We start from the raw sequence: 18,155 nt of genomic DNA on the forward strand, positions 1-18,155 counted from the left end.
CCCAATAATGACTGGATTTCTTTCAGTGTCACTTTCTTCCTCCTGATATTGTCAATAACTTTCTAATTGTAATAATTTTTTCCAGAGGCTAAATTCCATGTGCATGGTGTCTATGGTTATGCCTAAAAAATCAATACAAGTTACAAGTTTTTTCCTTTGCTAATGGTATTCCAAAATAAAAGCAAATAGCCGTGAACATGTTAAGCATATTAATGCAATCACCTGAATTAGCAGGACCCAAACATAAGAAGTCGTCCAGATAATGTAGAATAAAGTTAGAACCTGTTTCTTTTGAAATTACCCATTCTATAAATGTGGAACATTTTTCAAAGTAATAGCATGCTAAAGAGCATCCCATTGGTAAGCATTTATCCACATAATATTTATTATTAAAATAAATGCCCAATGAGTTAAATCAAGGTGGATAGGGAGAAGCCGGAAAGCTGACTGTATGTCAGCTTTTGCCAAAAAAGCTCCTCCTCCTAATAGTCTAAGTTTAGAAATCGCAGCCTCAAAAGATGCATAAGATAGTGAGGTTAATAATGGATCTATTTGGTAGTTAAGGGAGCTGCCATAAGGATAAGATAGGTATTGAATTAATCTATATTCATTAGGCTCTCATACCAATTGGGGAAATGCTTAAATTATCAAAAGGCGGGCTTGGAAATGGACCTGCTATTCTAAAGAAATCTCTTTTTTGTAATTTTTCTTCCACTATTAAAGACAAGTTAATAACCGAAGGGAGGTTCTCTACAGGAACGCAACCTCTACCTTTAAATTTTGGTAGCAGGAAACCTTCCGAAAAGCCATCAATTAGAAAGGTTGCTGTCTGTCTGGGTAATTCTTGAGCCATGGGAGCATGTTTCCACAAATTACTGGAGTTTGGGCTTTTGTAAGTATGATCTTTGGGTTGTTGCTGATAGCTTAGGAAAACATGTTACTACAGGGTGGTATCCTGTACAAAAGGCGCATTTGTGCCTATACTTACATGAATGCATCCATTTGCATTGATTGTCATTGTACGCAAAGCATACACCTTTCCTGTAACTGATATTTTTGGGACTACTAGCAGAAGAACTAGGTTGTCTAAATGGGATCTGTCTGGGAGACAAAATGACTCCTCATATGAAAACCATGCAAATCCTCCAAAACTGCGGTAAGCCTTGAGGATGATATCTACATGTTGGAAAAGTCCCATGCTTTTGTCTGGATACTTTTTACATAATATACTAGAATAAATGCAAAATACTTGAAGCCAATTATTAAATGACTTTGTTATAGGTCTCTTTCTTTCTTCTTCCGTTTAATCATCTCTTTTGTCTGATTTGTAAATAAAATCTTTGCAAAAAGGCAATAAGGACAATAGATCAATGTAGTCACCTCTCCATATCTTTTCTTTAACATTAGAAGGCAAATGAAAACCTAATGGAGACATGACACAAAGTATAACTTCCCTACCACACATTGCTGGGATGCCTGGCATCACGTTAGCCAATGTCCTGGAGCCAACGGAGTTAGCTGATCAAGCCTCGGGGGAGTAACAATAGGTACTGCACCAGAATTAACTGAAAAAGAAGCTGTAGAATTCATTATATTATCCATATAAGGAGGTGCCCAAATTAAAAGCAGCCTCATTTGTAATAATATTTGATCCAGAACATAAAGGTAAAGACATATCATCAATAAGCTTATTTAAAGAAGATGATAGAGTTGATAGCAGCTGTAAATGATAAGACTCACCCTGTCTAGCATCTGTAGGTTCAGAAAACTCTTGCTGCTGGGTTGTACAGACTACTGGGATTGCTTGTCTGTCAGGTCTGAATAATTCTGTTGTGTGCCCTGCTGGGCTAGCTGAGGCGCCACCCCTGGATAGCTCTGGCAGAGATGTTCTGGCATCCTCTTGCCTCCTGGGTTGCCTAGGCAACTCTTCCAAAAGCACAGCCATTGTCCTCTTCTGGGTCTGCCCACCGCAAAGCCCCTTAGCCGCCTCACTGATACTTGCCGAGTGCCACCTTCCCAATGGGGTGGTCCCGGTTTTTCCAATCGATGCGGCCAGCGGCAGAGCCAGGCTATAGCTTCAGCACTGGATGTGCCTCCTCTTCCCATGACTCGTGAACAGAGCTCCGCCTCTTCCTCTGTCTTCATTCCGCTGGCCTGGATCCGAATCTACCGCTGAGGGTTCCCCTTCCTCTTCCTGCCGAGACTGCTGCTCTTGTCGCCGTTGTTCCTCTCTCTTCTCTCTGGGGATTCCCGATATGCTGGTGGGCTCCTCATCTGTTCTTTGTGCCTCCGCTCCTGAAGGTAAGGAAAGGCACTTCTTCAGCCAGTTTTCATCTTCAGCTCCTGCCCATTCCAACAGCTGGCAGATCAAGGTCTTCATGTCGCCAGTTGGGATAACAAGGAGTAGTGTATTATAGCCCTATTTGCCCAGAGCTGTCCTGTTAATCCCTTCTGGTGACTGGCAAAAAACTATGACCGGAGCCCCATTTTATAGGGGTCCCCAAGGATTCCAGAACCTTCCAGGGGGTCATGCGACCTTTACTGGCCAATCCTGAATGACCCCCCCTGGATTCTGGAATGTTCCTGGGGGTCAGCTGACATTGCTGGCCTATGAAAACCTCCTTATCACTTCCACTACTTTGGGGAGCTAGAAACTGCCACCGCCTCAATCCCATGAGGAAAAGGGAGGAGGGGGGCCTTGAACCCCGGCTTTTCCCCCCTTTCCTTTACATTCCTCAGTTGTGCTGTGCAGTACATGAAAAAGTGCTTATGCATAAACTGCTCTAAATTCAACAACTAAAAAACAAATAAAAAGTTAATTGTGTGAGTCCAAGTATGCTTCCAGTGAAAGGTGTGCAAAATAATTCCTCAAAGGAAATTCCATACACAGGTGCTCCAAAACGTGCAAATATCCACTGCCATCCCCTGTGCCTGCTTCCACCAGGGTGCATACACATCATATGGACCCACTAGGTGTATACCTAGACAGGTCTGACAAGCTTCTGGGTGACGTTGTAATGCCAAAGGATATGGAGACCGCTTCAATGAATCCAGCTCATGTAAAGAATAAGATCACGAGGTATATCATAGCACAATAATCTTTATTAAAAAGTACATTTAAAATAGAAATGGTGTACAGTCACAAACAAGGTGCCATGTCCAGGCACCGGGAATGATCTGCCGATATGCAAGTCAAGAGATGCTGCTGCTCCGCGATCCCTAGAGCCAGCATGCGTTCCGCTGGACAGAAGTGACGTGTTGCGTGACCGAAGAGCCCGTTCTTACGCGTTTCATCACCAAGACGTCACCAGGAGGGGTGGTCACGCTCACCCTTTCCGTCCTTGTATACCATGTCTCTGTGCAGTATTATATCACGATACTAGTGTGATAATGATCTCCAATTCATATATTAAACTTCCGGCGGATAATTCTTAGTGGTCTACCTAACAATCCAAAAAATGAGAGCTAAAATTAAAAATAAAAATGAGTTGTAATATAACGTGATCAATATAAAGGCATACAGTCTATGAATTCATGTTTGGCCCCATCTTGTGGATGCCTGGCTAATTGCATCCTGCTAAAAAACAATATCCCAATCTGATTTCTATTTTATATGCTAATTTTAAAACCCAACAGGAGAATATGTTGAAATATGTTTGGGATAGAGGAAATCCTATTGGTACTTTCCCCCAATTTGTTTCACTGGGCTTTTGGAACCAGCTGTGGACACTACTGAGGACACTGATGAGGGCCCAGGGGAGGGTGCTTTGTCTGACCATGATAGCCCCCAGACACCTGACTGCTCTGAGCAAACTTTTTCTTTGGAGCATGTTGATGACACTGTGGAAAATGTTCCACTGTTCATTTGTTTTTTGTCATTTTTACTGTGATTTCCTGTTCTCATATACCGAGAGCTGCATCTTTTAAAGTGGAACTTTACCCATACCAACTTGATAAAAAATAATGTTCTTTAGCAAGGAACATACATTCCACATTATTATTTGTGGTGTCAAAATTAGTGTGTGCTGTAAATTACCTCCAGCACTGTCCTGTTACTACTTGCCGGCGGCTGCCATTTTGCTGAAGCCCAAAGCCCCAGCAGAAAATCATAAAGCAGAACTAAACCCATCAATTTACCGGTTTCAAAAAACAGCTACATTCCTGGAATGCTGGAAATGTAAACTGTCATATTTGATGGTGTCCTCAACCAAACTGTCAAACGATCAAATGGCTGATGTCATAACTGATCACATGTGCAGCACCATGCCAGTTGCAGTTGAAACAGATGCAGCTTCCTGGGCTGTAAAGGATAGGAGGGTATAATTCCGCTTTAAGGCCGTCAGTAGATCGACCTTTCCAAACTCAGCAATGCCTAAAAATGGAGAGCAACTGAGCATGTGCAGAGCAGGATGGGACAGTGTATTACTGAATTTTAAACAGTATAGGCACTTATTTATAATGTTTTACATAGCTTTACCTGCAAAAGGGGCCAGCCTGAAGTGATCTAGTAGGACTTAATTTTCTGCATAAAGTTCCACTTTAAGGAAGGGTAGGGAGGCGCAGTTTGCCCTCCATCCAGTAGGTGGTGCTGTGCCACTGTACAGATGGAGTGGAGTGTTAGAGAAACACTGTTACTCTACAGATTCCATTGGTGTCTCAGGCTGAGCAGCTGTCTGATTGGATGCTGCAATCCCTGCTGACCTTCGGCAGCCATCTTATGTGGGGCAGTGCTAATAAATAACAGTGCTTTGCTGGGTTTGGTGTGCAGTCTTTGAGTGGACAGGATAGGGACAGTTACCTGCTTGCTAGGAAGGGAGATATAGCATTAGGGAAAGGTTCCTGCATTAGGAGAGAAAGCATAGGGACACCGCTACACACTCCTGAAGTCACCAGTCATCATAGAACCTCTTATAGTTTCTCAGAACTGCTAGCTGAGCCTTGTAATTCTGTCAGCTAACCCTCCTGGGTAAAGTAGACCTTGTCTGTAATATCCCTTACCGTGAACCCGAAGAAACAACACTGTTTTCCTGTGTTGATGCTTTGTGACATGATGGTACAAGTTAATGATACCTTGCTTTCCTTTACTACTACATGATCCCTGCACCAGTTTACAGTTCAGAATTATATTGTGTCAGAGTGAAGTACCCATCATAGCTGTTACTGCAAGCGTTACTACAACTGTTACTGCATGTGTAACTGCAGCTGTTACTACAAGGGTTATTACCAGCAAAACCAATAGTATTTCTACAAGTACTCCTGCAACCTTTTGCCATACTACTTTTCCAAATACAAAAACCTAAAGTCCTACCACACATGGGATAGCACCAGTGGGCATAAGGATTGTCACCATTTCTATGTTCTCAGCCCCTTGAGAACTTGCAATACTTCAGTGCCTTCTTTAACAGCATCTGCCCTCCCATCTTCCCCTGCAGGACTCTTCATCAAAAAATGACACCTAGAAAATAAATTGATTGTCAGAACATGGTTTCTGTTTTTTAAAAAAGTGAACACTTTTCTTGAACTTATTAACCACTTCAGCCCCGGAAGAATTTACCCCCTTCCTGACCAGAAAACTTTTTACAATTTGGCACTGTGTCGTTTTAACTGATAATAGCGCGGTCGTTCGACGTTGTACCCAAACAAAATTTGCGTCTTTTTTTCCCTACAAATAGAGCTTTCTTTTGGTGGTATTTGATCACCTCTGCGGTTTTTATTTTTTGCGCTATAAACAAAAAAAGAGCAACAATTTTGAAAAAAAAAAAACAATATTTTTTACTTTTTGCTATAATAAATATTCCCCCAAAATTTTTTTAAAAAACAAATTTCTTCATCAGTTTAGGCCAATATATATTCTTCTACATATTTTTGGTAAAAAAAATCGCAATAAGCGTATATTGATTGGTTTGCGCAAAAGTTATAGCGTCTGCAAACTATGGGAAAGATTTATAGCATTTTTCTGGCATTTTTATTATTATTATTTTTTTACCAGTAATGGCAGTGATCTGCGATTTTTAGCGGTACTGCAACATTGCGACGGACAGATCGGAGACTTTTGACACTTTGTTGGGACCATTGGCATTTATGCAGTGATCAGTGCTATAAAAATGCACTGATTACTGTATAAATGTCACTGTCATGGAAGGGGTTAGCACTAGGGGGTGATCAAGGGGTTAATTGTGTGTTCCCTTACTGTGTTCTAACTGTCCTCCCCTAACTATGGGGATAGGATTGACTAGGAGAGGAGACATTACAGTTTTTCCTACTTAGTGGGAACAAATGATATGGCTCCTGACAGCACAGGGATTTCTGTGTTTACGCACACAAATCCTCACGCCTGCGATCGCACGTGGCTGGCGGTGATCATGCCCGCCGGCCACGCACATCGGTTCCCCGCCCCACGCCCTCTGGTGGCCTGAAAAAGGATAGGACGTACTCGTATGGGATTTCGCCCAGGAGAGCCATTGTGCTGCAGTATATCTGTGTGACATGGTCGGGAACCGGTTAAACACACAAGAATCCAACTGCAGCAGAAGAAGCTGTTATTTCACAGTTACTTCCAAGGTTCAACACTTGGGGGTTGATTTACTAAAGGAAAATATACTGTGCAGTTGCTCCAGAGCTTATTAAATGAGGTAAAGCTTCACTTTGCAAAGAATACTTAATCACATGCAAGGAAAGTAAAAAACAATGTTTTTGCTTGTACATGATTGGATGATAGAAATCAGCAGAGCTTTCCCATACTTTGAGTGTAATGCAACTCCCTTTTTAAAGATAGAGGTAAATGAGATATATGATCTTGCCCTTTCCTAAGATGGCTCTAGACCACATGTGACGTCATTCCCAGACCAAAAGTGACGTTACAGCTCTTAAATTGATTAGATTTTGCCCTTTTTCTAATATATTATTAGCATATGAGACATTTCCCTTTCTTAAGATGGCGCTAAACAAGATATGACGAATTCGAGCTGACCCTGGAAATGGATTGCATACAGTTTGTCTGAGCTATATACAGTGGGGACGGAAAGTATTCAGACCCCCTTAAATTTTTCACTCTTTGTTATATTGCAGCCATTTGCTAAAATTATTTAAGTTCATTTTTTCCCTCATTAATGTACACACAGCACCCCATATTGACAGAAAAACACAGAATTGTTGACATTTTTGCAGATTTATTAAAAAAGAAAAACTGAAATATGACATGGTCCTAAGTATTCAGACCCTTTGCTCAGTATTTAGTAGAAGCACCCTTTTGATCTAATACAGCCATGAGTCTTTTTGGGAAAGATGCAACAAGTTTTTCACACCTGGATTTGGGGATCCTCTGCCATTCCTCCTTGCAGATCCTCTCCAGTTCTGTCAGGTTGGATGGTAAACGTTGGTGGACAGCCATTTTTAGGTCTCTCCAGAGATGCTCAATTGGGTTTAAGTCAGGGCTCTGGCTGAGCCATTCAAGAACAGTCAGAGTTGTTGTGAAGCCACTCCTTCGTTATTTTAGCTGTGTCTTTTAAGGTCATTGTCTTGTTGGAAGGTAAACCTTCGGCCCAGTCTGAGGTCCTGAGCACTCTGGAGAAGGTTTTCATCCAGGATATCCCTGTAGTTGGCCGCATTCATCTTTCCCTCGATTGCAACCAGTCATCCTGTCCCTGCAGCTGAAAAACACCCCCACAGCATGATGCTGCCACCACCATGCTTCACTGTTGGGACTGTATTGGACAGGTGATGAGCAGTGCCTGGTTTTCTCCACACATACCGCTTAGAATTAGGGCAAAAAGTTCTACCTTAGTCTCATCAGACCAAAGAATCTCATTTCTCACCATCTTGGAATCCTTCAGGTGTTTTTTAGCAAACTCCATGCGGCTTTCATGTGTCTTGCACTGAGGAGAGGCTTCCGTCGGGCCACTCTGCCATAAAGCCCCGACTGGTGGAGGGCTGCAGTGATGGTTGACTTTGTACAACTTTCTCCCATCTCCCGACTGCATCTCTGGATCTCAGCCACAGTGATCTTTGTGTTCTTTACCTCTCTCACCAAGGCTCTTCTCCCCCGATAGCTCAGTTTAGCCGGACGGCCAGCTCCAGAAAGGGTTCTGATCGTCCCAAACTTCTTCCATTTAAGGATTATGGAGGCCACTGTGCTCTTAGGAACCTTAAGTGCAGCAGAAATTTTTTTTGGTAACCTTGGCCAGATCTGTGCCTTGCCACAATTCTGTCTCTGAGCTCTTCAGGCAGTTCCTTTGACCTCATGATTCTCATTTGCTCTGACATGCACTGTGAGCTGTAAGGTCTTATATAGACAGGTGTGTGGCTTTCCTAATCAAGTCCAATCAGTATAATTAAACACAGCTGGACTCAAATGAAGGTGTAGAACCGTCTCAAGGATGATCAGAAGAAATGGACAGCACCTGAGTTAAATATATGAGTGTCACAGCTAAGGGTCTGAATACTTAGGACCATGTAATATTTCAGTTTTTCTTTTTTAATAAATCTGCAAAAATGTCAACAATTCTGTGTTTTTCTGTCAATATGGGGTGTTGTGTGTACATTAATGAGGAAAAAAAATGAACTTAAATGATTTTAGCAAATGGCTGCAATATAACAAAGAGTGAAAAATTTAAGGGGTCTGAAAACTTTCCGTTCCCACTGTAAATCACTGCTTCTTTTTGTATGTAAAAACTATTGTACTCCTGATGATGCGCGTGTGTAAAAAACAGCTGTAGAGGTTCACTTTTATTTTCCACCTGAGGTCCGGCCGCCATTCTGTTCCAGTTTGGCGGAGCATTATATAAGTGTTTACTAACCATTTATGCACAGTGTTTGATGCCTGAGGTCCTACCACGATTCTTCTTTGTTGGGTTGGCGGCTATTTATGTAAGTGCATATGGCATCATTTGTTTTTTATAGATGTTTTTGTATGCTGGTTCACCAATAAATACTGTACCATTGAGATTTTCTTCTCTTTGTTATTGGTAACTCGCTTTTTTGGATGGGATATTGAATATGAAAAGGAGAGTTCTTTGGATCATAATTCATATATCAAAACACATTTAAAGAGACAGCCCCTCGGATTGGAAATCGTTGGAGGTTTTGGGAAAAGGTTAACAGCTTACCTCTTAAGATCTAGATCCTGTAATATGCAAGATTCTATATCTTAAACAGCAACTACATCTGGTTATTGCGACTTTCTGCTTTTGGGTGAATGAATCACATTTGGTGGGGGACCAACTTGGATACATTACCTTATTATTTTGCACAAGATTCACTTTGGACTTTTTCATCATCTGTATTTCGAACTTTTTAAAGAACACTTTGGGTGTTTATACATATACAGTATTTAGCGCATCAATTCCTTCATGTTGCTTCTGTTTTAGTTCCTTGTGTATATTTGCACTAATTGCATGCGGCTGTTTGTACCATTAAGCGCTGACATAACACTTATTTTATTTCCTCTCCACGTGGTTATACACGGATGGGCTGTTTTTACTTGATTTTAATGTGAGTGAGATTTTAATGGAAATTAATTGCTTTTGGAAACACAGAGGGCACTATGTTTTTTTTCTCTTTTTTCTCCTTTGAGCAGTATCTCTGGGTGTTTCTTTATGCTAATACTTTGATTGAAGAAGTGAAACTGATTATTCATAGTAGCTATACCCAAACTAAGTTTATATCATTTTTTTCACACAGATAGAGCTTTCTTTTGGTAGTATTTGATGATCACTGCTGATTTATTTTTTACTTTTTGTGATCTAAATGAAAAAAGACCAAACATTTTGGGGGAAAAAACAATATTTTCTACTTGCTATAAAACATATCCAAAAAAATAAATCTAATTTCTTCATAACTTTTGGCCAATATGCATTCTCCTACATGTTTTTGATAAAAAAAATCCCAATAAGTGTATACTGATTGGTTTGAGTGAAAGTTGTGGTGCCTACAAACTATGATTATATATATATATATATATATATATATATATATATATATATATATATATATATATATATATATATACACACTGTACTGGAGTTTTTTATTTTTTTATACTACTAATGGCAGAAATCAGTGACTTATAATGGGACTGCAATAGTGGTGCAGTCAATCTGACACTAACTGGAACTGGGGGGAACTAGCTAACTGCCACTGACATCACCAGTGACATTAATACAGTGATAACACTATACTCTGTCACTGTACTAATGAAACTGGCTGGGAAGGGGTTAACATCTAGGTCGATTAAGGGGTTAAATATGTGGCTAACTATATGTTATTTGTGTAAAGTGTGCTGCTTTCTACTAAGGATCTCTGCTTGAGAAACTGACAGATCGCTTCCTCTGTACAGAGCTCTGTATTCATTGGCCGGAACTTGCTGACCTCCCGCTGGGTACAATCACAGCAGGGGCTAGGCGGGGGGCCCGCATACGCACGCACTAAACTAGAAAGTAGGTACGCAACGTACATATATGTCACTTTGCCTACAGCAGCAGCTCACCCGTGTCACATTGTGGGTGGGTGGTTGCCAAATGGTTAAAGGACAGATTTTTAGGAAGCACATTTTCTAGCTTTTTTCACTTATTATTTATTTTGACTTCTTTTTTACTTTTCTAAAAAAGTGCTAGTAAGAAAAATAAATACATAAGAGATGAATATTAGCAACACCACTAAAGTGACCATAAAGTGCCTGTGCTTTTAAATACAACAGTCTTTCAAATGTCCCAATGAAGAAAACATTTATTGGAATTTTCCACTGATAGTGCTTTTCAGTGCAGCAAGCAAAGCGTGATATATCCACAGTGTAGATTCTTCACCACTATGCACTCACCAGAAGGTTAATAATCATTGGCCTAGCAAAACACTCCAGCTTCAAGGGACAACCACAGATTGCTTTTCAGAGTAGATAGCATGCACCTAGAGAGGAGCCCTGTTTGAAAGATACTTATCACATGGAGCCCAAAATATAGTATATAGGGTAGTATTTATTTGCCATATGGGTCAACCATTAAAATCAAAACATAAACTATACATAAAATAAACAAACATATACGGCCAGACTTACTAAAATGGCCACGATCCGAGACTCAGAAATGGCGGCATGATGTCAGCACATAAGACCCCAACCAACAGGTTTCATGCAAACACACATCCTCAGGAGATACGCCTACAGCTGACGTTGCTCCCATCCTCTTTAAATAATCTGCGGGCGTGGCAAGAATCAGGAAAAATACACACCATTTTGTTCTGGGCCAAAATAGGAAGTACCATTTTATTGTGAGTCAGAAAAAACTCACCATTTTATCATGGGCCATAAGTAGCACCCACCATTTTAATAGAGAGCTACCATATTCTCATAGCCCATAAAGAAGCCTATCTGATGCAGAGGAACATCAGATTACTACATATTCATGGCAAACAGATAGCTGCTTTAAAGAGACCAATATCAAAAACAGAAATATTGTGTTAGACAAAAATATATTAAGAACCCACACCAACAATAAAAGGAAAAGTCCTCCTAAAAAAACTCATATGTACTTTACCCAGTGACACACTAATAATAAGCAAGCTATTTAAGTACCTCTTTAACAAATCACCTTAAAAATTTTAAACAATGCAGTATAAATTGAGCGCACAGCAGGCATAGAATACACCCTCATAGCAAAGATAACAGCCCTAAAAATAAAATTAAAATAAATTAGGAAAATTTAGTAATAACCTTAACAATGCACATAAAATAGAATTAAAAAGCAAAGGGTACAATAATGACTTTAGCTGTTATCGATGAAACAATTTATATCAATATTGATGTTAAGACCTAGGGGGAACAATGTACGCTTCACACAAATCCACCTAGTTTCCAACATGGACGGCATTCTACGTTTATTGCACCCTGTCCAATGGGGGTGAATCAAGTCTACCCCTACAAATTTGATACCAGTAGGGTCTCTATGGTGGTACTCTCTAAAATGTCTAGAGAGAGAGTGCTCCTTTTGATGTTATAGAGGTGCTCCCTCAAACAGTCCCTCAATCTCCTGGTTGTCCTTCCTATACAGTATATTGTTATTCATTTGTTTGACTTTCTTAATGAAAAGTTTAGTATACTTGTCAAAAACAAAAGTCAGTGGTGGCACATAGGGGTTGATTTACTAAAACTGGAGAGTGTACAATCTGGTGCCACTCTCTCTGCATAGGAACCAGTGACACTAATACAGTGATCAGTGCTAAAAATATACACTGTCAATGAACTAAAGACACTGGCTGGGAAGGAGTTAACATCAGTGGAGATCAAAGGGTTAACCGTGTGCCTAGCTGGTGTTTCAGTGTAGTGGGGGAGGTGCTTTTACTAGTGGAAGGCATGGATCAGTGTTACTGCTTTACAAGAACACAGGATCCATACCTGCTGTACTGACAGAACGAATTATGCCTGTGAACCGAATGATCAGCGGGTGCCGGCAGATATCAGGCGCACTCACGCCTGATATCCGCAAGTTCAGGATCACATATATATATATAAGTGATCATGCGCGGCCGCCCTGTAGCAGTGAAACTGCTATAGGGCAGTCGGCAAGTGGTTAAAGCAATATTAAAGTCTTTTTTTTTCTTGTTTAAAAATAACAAACATGCTATCCTTGCCTAAATCCTCCTCTTTTCGGCGCTCCTGGCCCCTCCCCCCTGCAAAGTGCCCCCACAGCAAGCAGCTTGCTATGGGGGCACCCGAGTTGAGCCGCTACTCTGTGTGTCCATTCAGACACTGAGCCATGGCTCAGTCCTATGCCCCCTCTCTCCTCATTGGCTCACTGACTTTGATTGACGGCAGCGGGAGCCAATGGCACCCACTGTGTGTCTCAGCCAATCAGGAGGGAGAGTGCCAGACAGCCGAGTCTCTTGTGCCACATCTCTGGATTGAGATGGGGCTCAGATAAGTATTAGGGGGATCTGCTGCACACAAAAGAATGCATTAAGATAAAAACCTTCTGCCTTTAGAACCACTTTAATTGAACAAGCTGAAGTTAGAAGCTGATTGGCTCCCATGCACAGCTGTATCAGATTTTGCACTCTCCAGGTTTTGTTAATCAACCCCACTGTATTAAATGGTTATTTGTAAAAGGTCTGAAAACAATATAAAAATGCTACCTGTGTTAACATTACAAAAATAAAATATATTTTACCAAACACCATTATATTTCCCGTTTATTATCCAAATATTGCAAATTAATTTTAGAATTTTTTTCTTCTATTATTTTTTCAGATATATATTTTATATTAGATTAAGCCTAAAATGCCTAATTTGCTGTTCTAAAAGGAATACTAAAAATTTAAAAAGGAGTGATTGTATACAATTTTAGGATAGAACTAGGGAATACTTTTATTTCTGATTTTCTTTGAAAATTACAGTAGTTAATTTTCCTTATACCTAACCTTTTTAAATTTATTTTTCTTTAGATCGCAATATATGTTCTATCCTCTTTCATGAAACCATGAAGTCTTCTGACATGGGCTACTATTACTCAATCAAGCATATCATTGAATTGCTTACAGTGACACTATATATTGCATCACCAATAAAAGCCTTTGGATATGGCAAATGTGTTTTGACTTATAAGAACAGAGGATATGCTAACTGCATAGGACAAGGTGTTATTAATTTAACAGAATCTATTCAGCATCTTTCAAATCAAACTGTATCGTTAAATGTATCACAAAATTATATTAATGTAATAGAGCACAAAGCTTTTTCCCACTTGCCCAAACTTCTAGAGCTTCAGCTGAATAGAAATAAAATTAGCACAATCTGTTCTGGAGCCTTTTACAATCTAGACTCTCTTTACTATCTGGACCTCAGCAATAACTTATTACAGTCATTGCAAAATGTGGACATGAAGCACTTGACAAGCCTTCAAATTCTTTACCTTAGCAATAATAAGCTAAGCACATTCGAAAATGTACATTTTAATCCTTTAAATGTTTTACAAGAACTTGATCTGTCTTGCAATCAAATTTCAAATTTTACATCTGTGACTGAAGCAGTGAAACACTTGAACCATTTGCACAATCTCAATATGAGCTCCAATTCAATAGCCGATTTACAAAGTAAACAAACTCTGTTGGTCCTATCATCGCTGAACATTTTAGACCTAAGCAATAATGTAATATCAGTATTAGATTTTAGTCAACTGTATATGCCTAATCTAACAGGCCTCAATGTGATGAGAAATAATCTGAGTTCAATAAATGGAAGTACTTTCAATAATGCACCCAACTTATCAGATATTAACTTTGATGAAAACCCTTTAAATATATCAGTACTTCTTAAAATTGAAATCCCCAACTTGACTGGACTTCACTGGTCAAGCATGAGACCTGCACTCGACTATGACTTATCTATTGCTTGCCAAGTTTTTCAGTCCTTTCCCAAATTAAGGATGCTGGACATCAAGCATTCAAAGATCTCTGTTTCAAAACTGAACATCATCGGTGGATGCACTAACCTAACTTCACTTATTCTTTCAACAAGTCCGCTTGAAAAACTAGTAAACACAGAACTTCAGGCTTTTAAATACATTGAGGTTTTGTATCTTGACAAGTGTAAACTCAAAATGATTCATAATACTACCTGGATTGGTTTAAACTTTCTTCGAACCTTAGTACTTGAAAGAAATGCCCTATCAAGCTTACCAAATTACTTGTTTAGTCCTTTAATCAATCTTCGTTATTTAGACTTGTCAAAAAATCATTTAACCTACATCAACCAAGACGCATTCAAAAGTTTACACAAACTAACCCACCTTATTCTAAAAAGCTGCAAAATTGCAGTTATTACCAAGTACAGTTTTTATCATTTATGGAATCTGAGGTACTTGGATGTTCAAGAGAATAGCATATCATTGGTGAAGAGTAGGTCCTTTAAAGAACTGAATAGGCTTGAGACACTTTTATTGTCAGGGAATAAAATTCAAACAGTACAGAAGTTTGGATTACAAGGGCTCAAGTCATTGGAGACTCTTTCTTTATCTAATAATATTATTTACAGATTCACGGATAATATTTTTACAGGGTTAACATCTCTGATACATTTGAATATAAGCAGAAACCAATGGACTTTTAATAAATATGAGACTAAGAGACCATTTGAGAGGCTTAAAGTCTTGGAAACATTAGATATAAGCTACCAGGTTGGTCGTTATGAAGACACAGTCCCAGAAACACTGTTTGAAGGCATGGGTTCTCTTAAAAAACTGGACATGAGAGGTATTTCAGTCTCTCTTTTCAAAAATGTCTCATTTTCTCATTTAACAAATTTGACTGATTTGGATTTGTCAGAAACCTTCCATGAGTTAGATCAACATGCCACAGTTGCGTTTATTCGCAATTTTTTCCAAATAAGATATCTTAAACTTGACAATAACAAAATCAAAGACCTACCAGAAGATACATTTGCTAATTTCAGATTCTTAGAGAACTTATCATTGAAGAACAACAAACTTAGAAACATAAGTCAGGACCTTCTGATGCCGTTAACTAACTTAAATTATTTTGATGCCTACATGAATCCCCTTTCCTGTTCCTGTGAAAACTATTGGTTCCAGAATTGGTCACAATCAAACCCTGATGTCCAAGTACCCTTCATACAATCATACAGTTGTTTTGGCCAAGTAGCACGTGACTTGAATTTTGTAAACCAGGACCTCAGCTTTTGTGGAACTGATATCTCTGTGTTCTTTTTCTTCGGAAGTTTTAGTATAACTTTACTATTCATAGTGACAAGCCTTGTGATGGTGAAGCTGAAGTGGTCTATACATTACTTTTACCACATGGCCAGAGTGTGGTGTGAATGGAAGCTACAAAAGGAACACAGAATTTACAAGTATGATGCCTTCATTTCATACTGCTCCGATGATGAAGAGTGGGTCATGAAGGAATTGTTATTACACTTGGAATGCAAGGGCAGAAGGAAATATAAAATATGCTTTAGACCTAGAGATTTTATTCCTGGAGTATACCATATTGACAATATTCAGGATGCCATAAATAATAGTCGTAAAACCCTATGTGTAATCAGCAGAAACTACCTGGAAAGCCAGTGGTGCAGACTGGAGATTGAAATGGCTTGTTCTAAAGTTTTCTACCAAAGAGAGGATGTACTGCTGGTGGTATTTTTGGAAAATATTCCAGATTACAGGTAAAGTGTTATATTTTATGTATAATTGTCCACACTGGGTTTTGTACCACCACTGGGTTGTGGAAGAAAACCTGGAAACTTTGTAAAGCAATCCCCCTTGACACTCATAATGAACATGTCGATCTCTTACCTAGCATTATCCTGAGCAGTAATTTACCCATCTTGCTGTATATTATATTATAATGCTTCCTCATAAATTATTCCTAGGAATAATGAGAACAAATGTTGAGTGACTGTTCATAACCAAGGCAAGGTTAGAAGAGATCAATCCACAAGGTTTCCTGGAAACCCCGGGCAACCAGGCAGAGTATCTAATCCTGCCCTATTCACTCCAAAACACGATAATCTGCTGTGTATAGAGTCAACCCTTAACCCAAGGGGAATGAGGGGTTATACAGTTAATTAATCAAATACAAAAAAAATTGTTTTTGTTAGTGTCATCACATTATTAAGGTAATATTCTATAATAACCTCTAGGTGGAAGTCATTGCCATTGCATAGCTATCTGTGGAATTTCTTCTTTTTGAAAGCTGCAATTCTTGTCAAAAGAAGTTTATTGAGTATACAATGTTATAAAGATACATAAAGTAAGTTTACAAGGATCTATAAAGTAAGCTCATTGTTTTACAGTAGGGTTTATATAGGTAAATATCATGAAATTTCAAATATTAAACATTGGGTTCACGTAAACCTAAATTAAAGATATATATCATTTCCTTAGTTACTTTTGTAGGTATTTAAATGATTTATACCTACTATACATATTGTTTACAAGTAGAGTGTATATAGGTCAAATAAATTCTGATAATGAGCTTTAATCGTAAGGTGGAGAAAAGGAAAGAGAAAGAAGAAATAGGGTTGAAAGGTAGAGGTATGGTCCACAAGGTTGTCCCGCTCGTCAGTTTATTATTCTTTTTAGTTCTCTTTGAAGCCTTAGAATGGGTGTCTCTGTAAGTCATTTAATCTGTTACCATGGCAACAGGACAGAGTCATTGAAGTTTGACAGGAACTGTTGTTTTATCCAAGGATGCCAAAGTTTTTCAAATTTTGGAATTTGATTTTGATCGATGGCTACCATCTTAGCATGGGACATTGTATTATTCATTCTGTGAATTGTTTCTGCTAGTACCAATGTAGGAGATTTCCATGCCTTGGCCACTGTTTGTTTTGCAGCCGTTATTAGTTGGATCATAAGTTTGAATTGAGAGAGTGTTAACCATTCCGGTTTTAGATTAAGTAAAGTTAAATATGGATCTGGTTGTATTATTTTTTTAAATATTTTAGATGCAATCACGAAGACTTCCTTCCAGAAGGTTTGGATTACTGGGCACGTCCACCATATGTGTAAATATGTGCCTATTTCTGGGCATCCTCGAAAACAAAGAGTTGAGGTATTAGGTGAATATTTTGCCACTCTAGCGGGTACAAGGTACCAGCGAGTTAGGACTTTATAATTTGTCTCCAGTGCTAAGATGTTGGGTGAAGATGACTTAGATGTGAGCCATATGTTAGACCAGTCCGTGTCTTCTAAAGTTCGTCCCAGGTCCTCCTCCCACCTCTGAACGTAAGAGGGTCTATTAAGATTTGCTACTCCATATAATTGATTATAAAGTGATGAAATTGTACCTTTAGCAAATGGATCTTTTGTACAGATTGATTCAAAAATGGATAATTGGGATAATGGTGTATCCCCCTTTAGGAATGGTGTATAGAAATTTTTGATTTGGAGATATCTAAATATCTCAGAGTTTGGTAGATCATATTTTTCTCTAAGCGATGGGAATGAAAGGAATGATTTAGATGCTATGAAGTCATTTAGTGTCTGAATGCCTGATGTTGTCCAAGCTTTAAAAGAATTTGGGTAGATCCATGCCGGATAAAAGGCCGGATTTCTGATAAAAGAAAGGAGAGGATTGTGTGGAGATTGTAACTGATATTTGGTTTTTAGTTTATCCCAGAGAGATAAGAAGTGTTTAGTTATGGGATTATG

The 18,155-nt window shown here is 39.0% G+C and overlaps 1 protein-coding gene across 2 annotated transcripts in view; it reads left to right on the plus strand.

Moving 5' to 3' along the window:
• Window positions 1-18,155, plus strand: part of LOC141110950 (uncharacterized) — a 123,397-nt gene that overhangs the window by 43,080 nt on the left and 62,162 nt on the right. For both annotated transcript variants that reach the window (XM_073602764.1, XM_073602763.1), the window contains one exon: window positions 13,429-16,165. In XM_073602764.1, the coding sequence (XP_073458865.1) occupies window positions 13,464-16,165 (2,702 nt within the window). In that variant the 5' untranslated portion in view covers window positions 13,429-13,463. The remainder of the gene's footprint in view (window positions 1-13,428; window positions 16,166-18,155) is intronic.

Source organism: Aquarana catesbeiana, linkage group LG10 (assembly GCF_042186555.1).
Source record: "Aquarana catesbeiana isolate 2022-GZ linkage group LG10, ASM4218655v1, whole genome shotgun sequence".
NCBI classification, from domain to species: domain Eukaryota; kingdom Metazoa; phylum Chordata; class Amphibia; order Anura; family Ranidae; genus Aquarana; species Aquarana catesbeiana.